The sequence below is a fragment of the Hemicordylus capensis genome, chromosome 4, assembly GCF_027244095.1.
Source record: "Hemicordylus capensis ecotype Gifberg chromosome 4, rHemCap1.1.pri, whole genome shotgun sequence".
Lineage (NCBI taxonomy): Eukaryota > Metazoa > Chordata > Lepidosauria > Squamata > Cordylidae > Hemicordylus > Hemicordylus capensis.
Window position 1 is genome coordinate 6397465 of NC_069660.1, and position 7390 is coordinate 6404854.

Genomic DNA, 7390 nt, shown 5'->3' on the forward strand with positions numbered 1-7390 from the left:
GAAATGAAAAAAGAAAAAAGGGGGGAAAGGGGAAAGGAAAAACAAGACATGATCAAATGATACAATTACCATGATTCTCATCACAATCTGTATATTTCCGCCTAAGTTCTTTGCACCATCATCTCCCTCTCCCCTTCTCCAATCTGAAAGATAAATGACTAAAAATTTAAAAACCATTAACAGTAAGGTCAATTCTCGGCTGTTTGGCTCTTTTCTTAATTCGGAGGCCCCTCAAAATGTGAGACCCGAAGCTGTTGCTTATTTAGCTTGTGCCTTCTTCTCCCCACCCACACCCTCACCCAGGAAGAACAGCAGGCAGGCAGTCCAGATCAGAATTAGGGGGGGAAGAAAGGGCTGAAACCGCCTCCTCCTCCTCCTCCTCCTCTCCCCATGGCATGGCCTTCCTCAGTATCCCACCTGCCCCATGGCTGCTACTTCCACTAGAAAAACAAGCAGACCAGATCTGCTAAAATGCATGATTAAGTGAGTATGTCACTGGGCTGGCCCTCAGTTTCACCGGCAGATCTGCTTGCATGACTTGTCTAAAGTCACGCCAAAGCACAGGCCTACCATTTCGCTTGGGGGGCTAATAACCATCCACATATCCCTTGTCTTCCAGGGATCTGCAAAATCCTTGCGTGGAGGGATTGGCATCTCTGCAGCAGAAAGCAGGAAGCTATACTCGTTTTGTGCCTTGTACAAGCCACGGTAGCCTTCTGCCAAGCCAGCCTGGGCTAAGAGCAGAAAGCAGCATTGCTTTGTTTAACCAAAGCAAAGCTCTCTGTGAGGATCTGCTTAACCATCAGCTTCTTCTTTGCAAATGAGGGAAGTTAAAACATCCTCCCGGCTGGGGATCCTTACTCTAGTCTAGATCAAACCTGCTCAGCTTTGCCCCAGCTGTTTTTGGAATACAGCTCCCAGAATCCCCCAGCCACAGTGGCCAATAGCCAGGGATTGTGGGAGCTGTCGGCCAACATTTGGAGGAAGGCCGAAGTTGAGCAGCCCTGCTCTAGATGAAGCGGAAAACTTGAGAGATGAACCGCCAATGGAAGGGTTGATTTTGTAAGACGTAGGAGTCTGGCAGATTTGAGGAGTCAAGATTGGGAAGCAGTTTGTTTAGAGATTGTGGCTTTGATTTTTTTGTATTGTTTTCTGTTCTTAACTGCTTTGGCCTTTGATGGGAAGGAAAAGTAGGATACAAGCAAAAAAGGAAAGGAAAGAGGAAAGCCAAGCCTCTGCCCCTTCCGAATGTCAATCTCCTCTCTTCCCTCCCTTCATAAACTGTATATTCCAAGCATCCATCGACGGTTCTCTAAGAACAAAAGAGCCCTGCGGATCCAAAGTCCACCTAGCCCAGCAACCGGATGGCTTTGGGAGGCCCGCAAACAGCACCTGGAAGCCAAGAGCCTCCTCCATTCTTTGTCCCCCAGTGCCAGAGCTCAGACTGAGGTATACAGCCTCTGAACATGGAGGTTCCATCCCTCACTATCATGGAAAAGGTCTGCTGGATCAGGCCACAGGTCCATCTAGTCCAGGGGTTTTCCACTTAGGATCCTCAGATTTTGGACTACAACTTCCATCAGTCTGTTACAATGGCTTGACCCTTGTGGCTGGGGATGATGGGAATTATAGTCCAGGAACATCTGGAGTAGTAGACCAAGTCTGGGAACCCCTGGATCAGTTCAGGTCTGGTGTGTTACTGATGATTTGTACATTTTTAATACCCTTGTGTGGGTGGCTTAATATTAGCAACAACATTGCTGGTTGTTAATGTTTTGATATTATTAATTATTGTTGTTGTTGGCTGCTTTGGCTTCTCTTCTGGATAATGGAACAGGATACAAATATCTCAAAATAAAGAAACAGTACCACACCCTCCTCTCCTAAAAATACAAGCAACTGCAATGAAGGCCGACTCCCCCGCCCTGCCTCTCTCGTCCAACCCACTGTGTCGAACTGGACTGTAAGGCCCTCGGGGCAGAAACCTCGTCTTGCACCCTGCAGCTATTATCATCATCGCGATCACAACGGGGAGGAGAAGGGGAAGGATTAAGGGAGGAACGCGGGCGGCAGGCCTCGCCTCTTGACGCCCACTTTCCTCCTCCCGGTATCCTCCCAGGGTCGAGGGGACCGGGCGGGCAGCCTCTCCAGCCTTTCTGCTGCCTCCTGGTGACTCAGCAGAGGCGAGGAGGAGGGCCAGGCCCGCCCAGGGCAGAGCGACGTGCGCATCACGGGAGTCCGATGCCTCCACCCGGGCACCTTCCATTGGGCGTGCGGGGAGGGGGGCCGCCGGCGAGGACACCCCGCCCCTCCAGCTTCCACACAGACCGCGCGTGGGTCTGCAGGGCAAGTCGAAGCCTGCCTGGGCGGGCGGCCGCGCGCGGGCAGTGGCTGTCATGCCAGCGGGGCGGGGGTGGGCGCTGAGAAGGCTAGTCTGCAAATCGCTCTCCGCCCCCGCCCATTCTAGCAGTGGTGCGATCCGGAGCGGGCATTCCAGGCGGCCGGTTTCTAGTTGGACTTGGAGAGGAGGAGGAGGAGGAGGGCACGCGGCAGCAGCAGCAGCAGCAGCACCGGCGACACCGAGACCTGGTGGCGGAAGGTCGTCGGGGTGGCCGCTGCGGGGAGATCTCGGCGTGGCCATGGGAGAGGCAGGCGGCCGCCGGAGCATCCACTCGGACAGCATCCCCACGACCCACCACGTGCCCATGCGGGTCATCATCCGCCCGATCCCGCCTGCCCTGGACGAGAGCAAAGTGGAGAGCCTCATGCGCACGATCCAGGTCTGCGAAGCTGCGGGGCGGAGACTGGCGGTTCAGTTCCGCGCGGGGGGGGGGCACACGGCTAAGCCCGGGATAGGCAGATAGGCGCCGTCTTCGTCTCTAGGCATTCATTATTTCTATTCCTAGAAATCATCACCCTCCATCAACAACTGATCGCGTGGTTTTAGAAGGGGGATATAGTTTCCCGCTTTGTAAATTGAAGCCCACCATTTGAAATAAAAGCTAAAGAAACTGGTTGCATGAATTAAAGCGAATTTATTATAGTCAAAGCACTGAAGGGTAGCAAACTACAGAGAGCACCAATGAGAAGAAACACATTAAGAACATACATAAAAAGACCCTTCCTGGATCAGGCCCGAGGTGGCCCATCCAGTCCAGCAGCCTGCTTCACACAGTGGCCCACCAGATGCCTCCGAGAAACCCACAAGCAAGAGGTATGTGCATGCCCTCTCTCCTGCTGTTACTCCCTTGCAACTGGTATTGAGAGGCATCATGCCTCTAAGGCGGAGGTGGCCTATAGCCATCAAGACTAGTAGCCATTGATAGACCTGTCCTCCATGAATCTGTCCAAGCCCCTTCTAAAGACATCCAAACTGGTGGCCATCACCACATCCCATGGCAAGGAATTCCACAGATTAATTATGCGCAGTGTGAAAAAGTACTTCCTCTTGTCGGTCCTAAATTTCCCGGCCTTCAGTTTCATGGGATGACCCCTGGTTCTAGTGCTGTGAGAGAGGGAGAAATCATAATTTTATAGGCCTCTTTCATGTCTCCCCATAGTGACCTTTTTTCTAAACTACAGTGCCCCAGATTCTGTAGTCTTGCCTCATAAGAAAGGTGCTCCAGGCCCCTGGTCATCTTGGTTGCCCTCTTCTGCACCTTTCCCAGTTCTACAATGTCCTTCTTAAGATATGGTGACCTAAGCTGTATGCAGTACTCTAGATGTGGACGCACCATAGATTTGTATAAGGGCAATATAATATTAGCATTTTTATTTTCAATCCCGTGACTAATGATTCCTAGCATGGAATTAGCTTTTTTCACAGCTGCCATGCACTGAATCAACACTGGTTAGAGTGCTGGACTAGGACTGGGGAGACCCGAGTTCTAATCCCCATTCAGCCATGATACTTGCTGGGCCAGTCACTTCTCTCTCAGCCTAACCTACGTCACAGGGTTGTTGTGAAAGAGAAACTCAAGTATGTAGTACATCGCTCTGGGCTCCTTGGAGGAAGAGCGGGATATAAATGTAATAATAATAATAATAATAATGTAATAATAATAATAATGAGCTGTCCACCACAACCACAAGATCTCTCTCCTGGTTAGTCACCGACAGCTCAGATCCCATCAGCATATATGTGGTTGGGTTTTTTTTGCCCCAATGTGTATCACTTTACACTTGCTTTTTACACTTTACACTTGCATTTGCCATTTTGTTGCCTACTCACCCAATTTGGAGAGATCTTTTTGGAGCTCCTTACAATCTGTTGTGGATTTCACTACCTTAAAGAGTTTAGTGTCATCTGCAAATTTGGCCACTTCACTGCTCACCCCAACTTCTAGATTGTTTATGAACAAGTTCAAGAGCACTGGTCCCAGTACCAATCCCTGGATGACTCCACTTCCTCTCTCCCTCCATTATGAAAACTGTCCATTTATTCCTACCCTCTGTTTCCTGCCCTTCAACCAGTTACTGGTCCATGAACCTGTCCCTTTCTTCCATTACTGCTAAGTTTACTCAAGAGCCTTTGTTAAAGAACTTTGTCAAAAGCTTTTTGGAAGTCCAAGTATACTATGTCACCCAGATCACCTTTATCCACATGCCTTTTTGACACTCTCAAAGAACTCCAAAAGGTTAGCAAGGCAAGATTTTCCCTTGCAGAAGCCATGCTGGTTCTCCTTCAGCAAGGCCTTTTCTTCTATATGTTTAACAGTTTTGTCCTTAAGTATGCTCTCCATCAATTTACCCGGCACCGAAGTTAAGCTGGCCAGCCTGTAATTTCCCGGATCCCCCCTGGATCACTTTTTGAAAATCAGAGTCACTTTGGCTACTTTCCAGTCCTCTGGTACAGAGCCTGATTGCAGGAATAAGTATTTTTGCTAGGAGATTGGCAAGAGGCATTGCCAGCCATTGGGGCAAGGCTGGGGTTCTCCACCTTGAGTCCCCAGATGTGGTTGGACGGCAGCTCCCACCATCCCCAGGTGCGATGCCTTTGGACATGGGAGCTGGAGTCCAACAGCATCTGGGGACCCCAGGCTGAGAATTTTGGGCCCAAGGAACTTTTGCACAATCAAGGCCCAACTTTGCAGGTTGTCTTTTTGTGAGTCCGATTCTTCTGGTTACAATCATTATTTTTAAAATGTCTTCGATAAGGATACAGGAGCCCCGTGGCATAGGGTGCATGTCCCACAATCCATTCGCAAATGGGAAAATTGTACAAAAGCTTATTGGTTCAGACCCACTTAGACTTGGGCGACATGTTGAAAACCATCCCCAGACCCACCCGCCTTGATGTTTCCCACCTCTCTTTTCCTCCTGTCTCTAGGAGGACGCTGACCAGGTGCCCCCAATCGACGTCCTCTGGATCAAAGGCAGCCAAGGAGGGGATTATTTCTACTCCTTCGGAGGGTGTCACCGTTATGCGGCATATAAACGCTTGAACAAGGAGACCATCCCAGCCAAAATCATCCGGTCCACCATCGGTGACTTGCGCACTTACTTGGGCTCCTCCCTGCCTGATCTGCGGTAGGGGCTCTCCCCAAAGGGTCCTTCTGGGGCCCACTGGAAACTCAAGCCTGCCCCAGAGGGGTGGGCTCTTCAGCCTGGACTTCTCTGTGGTGAGGATCTGCTGGATGGGTCTGCGTCCTCCACTCCTTTCCTACCCACTAGGGCCACTCCGTGCAAGGAAGCAAGCGGTCGGCTGTCATCCTGGATGGAGAGAGCAGCTGGCACCCAGCAGTTCTCTCCTGGCGTCAGCTGTGCCTCTTGGCTTGGTGCTGGCTTGAGACCCCGACACAGAATGGCAGGAGGAGGTACGGCTGGCTTTTGCCTTTGCAGAGGGACATCCCGCTCAGCTCTGGAGCATGGAGCTGTTTGCAGGGGCGGCCTCAGGTGGGGTGCCAAACACTGCCTTGCCACCTGGCCCTAGCGGGGGCCAGTCCCCTTTCCAATCAGACCTTTGCCAGCTTTGAAAGCATCAGCATGGGGCCAGGGGGGCAAGCAGCCTCCTCTCCCCCCACTTGGACTTCTTGCAAAGAGTGGGGTTCATTGCAAAGTTTGCAAGGATCGGATCGATCCCAAAGAGCTGCTCTGATGGCGGGGGGGGGGGTAATCTGGCTACCTTGCTGGTGCCCCAATAGCTCATTGCCTCATCTTGCCTCATGAAAGGACAGCCCCAAGCTATTTCAATGAGACGTTGAGTCTATGAGGAAGGATGTTAGCTGCCATCAGAAAGATAAGCGCAGTGGGGCTGCCCTGTTCTCTTTTCCCCAGTCTAAGAACACACTGCTGCTTTCCCCGTCTTCTCCTTCTCCTCTGGCTGCCTACAGGCCAGAAGGCTCCTTCTCGCTTCCCTCTTGCAGATACATTTCCATAGCCGCGCTCCTTCCCAGTTCACAGTCCCTGGGGCAGTATAAGCTGGGCATGCCCCCTAGTTTCTCACTGCAGCACTTCCAAGAGAAGACTCTCTTCCCCTTCCTATCCCAGTGAGGCCTTGCAAGAAGTAAGAATGCAGCTGAGGAGGTTATGTTCGCAGGGCCTCCTTAGCTGTGGCACTGGAGAACTCCCTCCCGTCTTGGTCCCATTAGCAGACTTCTTGAAAGGCCTCTGGGGAGTGGCAGATGAAGAACGCAGCTCTATCTGGGGTCATTTTTCCTTTCTCTTGGTTCTTCTAACCTAGATTTTATCTGCTTTTACAAATATTTATATTATTATAACTGTGCCTTCATTTTTCCAAGACATGTTAAAGATGCATATAATATATTAATAAAGTGAAATATTTTGAAAGTAATTTTTAAAAAATCATTGTATTGTCTGTTTTAAAATGCTTGGCTTACCATCCAGCCCGGAGAAGAGTTGGGCACTCAAAAGCTTGCTCGCTACTTGGAGACATCTTAGTGGCTCCTAATAAAGGTATTGCTCTATAATGGCTTTTGGGTGTTTGTTGTTGTTGTTTGATCGACCAAAATAGCTATGTGTGATTTTAAAAAAATAACAACTATTAGTGGCAGGGGGAGGTGGAGGTTCTCTGGCATAAGAGTGGAAAGAAGCTGGGAATTAACCCCATCCAGCTCCCTCATCCCGCCAGCAAATACTCTTCAGCTATCATTTGCAGAAAGGTGGGGGCAAAGGGGGCTGTTCTGTGGGGCTAGGGGTGGGGCACTGAACTCTAAAGTCCTGGAGATGCTACTACATCGCTCTAGAGCAGGGAGCATATAGCTTCACATTCTGACCTACGCAAGGATCACCATGCATCTAAGGCTATAGAGGAAGGGTTCTCAAACGTCGGTTTCCAGGTCTTGCTGGGCTACAACTCCCATCACCCCCAGCCCCAATAGCCTTTCACCACTGGAGCTGGTGATGATGGGCGTTGTAGTCCAGCAACACC

At 50.6% G+C, this 7390-nt stretch overlaps 1 protein-coding gene across 1 annotated transcript; it reads left to right on the forward strand.

Annotated features, from left to right (window-relative positions):
- The first annotated feature begins 2117 nt into the window (after positions 1 to 2117).
- Positions 2118 to 6933, forward strand: SRXN1 (sulfiredoxin 1). Its single transcript, XM_053313730.1, has 2 exons — positions 2118 to 2780; positions 5330 to 6933. The coding sequence occupies exons 1-2, from the start codon at positions 2397 to 2399 to the stop codon at positions 5531 to 5533; spliced, it is 588 nt and encodes a 195-aa protein (XP_053169705.1). The 5' UTR covers positions 2118 to 2396; the 3' UTR covers positions 5534 to 6933.
- Positions 6934 to 7390: the final 457 nt, after the last annotated feature.

Bases quoted from the DNA above. Each gene is read 5' to 3' on its own strand.
- SRXN1 (XM_053313730.1), top strand. From the start codon at position 2,397: ATGCCAGCGGGGCGGGGGTGGGCGCTGAGAAGGCTAGTCTGCAAATCG. The intron at 2,781-5,329 runs GTCTGCGAAGCT...TCCTGTCTCTAG, and splicing joins GCCTCATGCGCACGATCCAG to GAGGACGCTGACCAGGTGCC.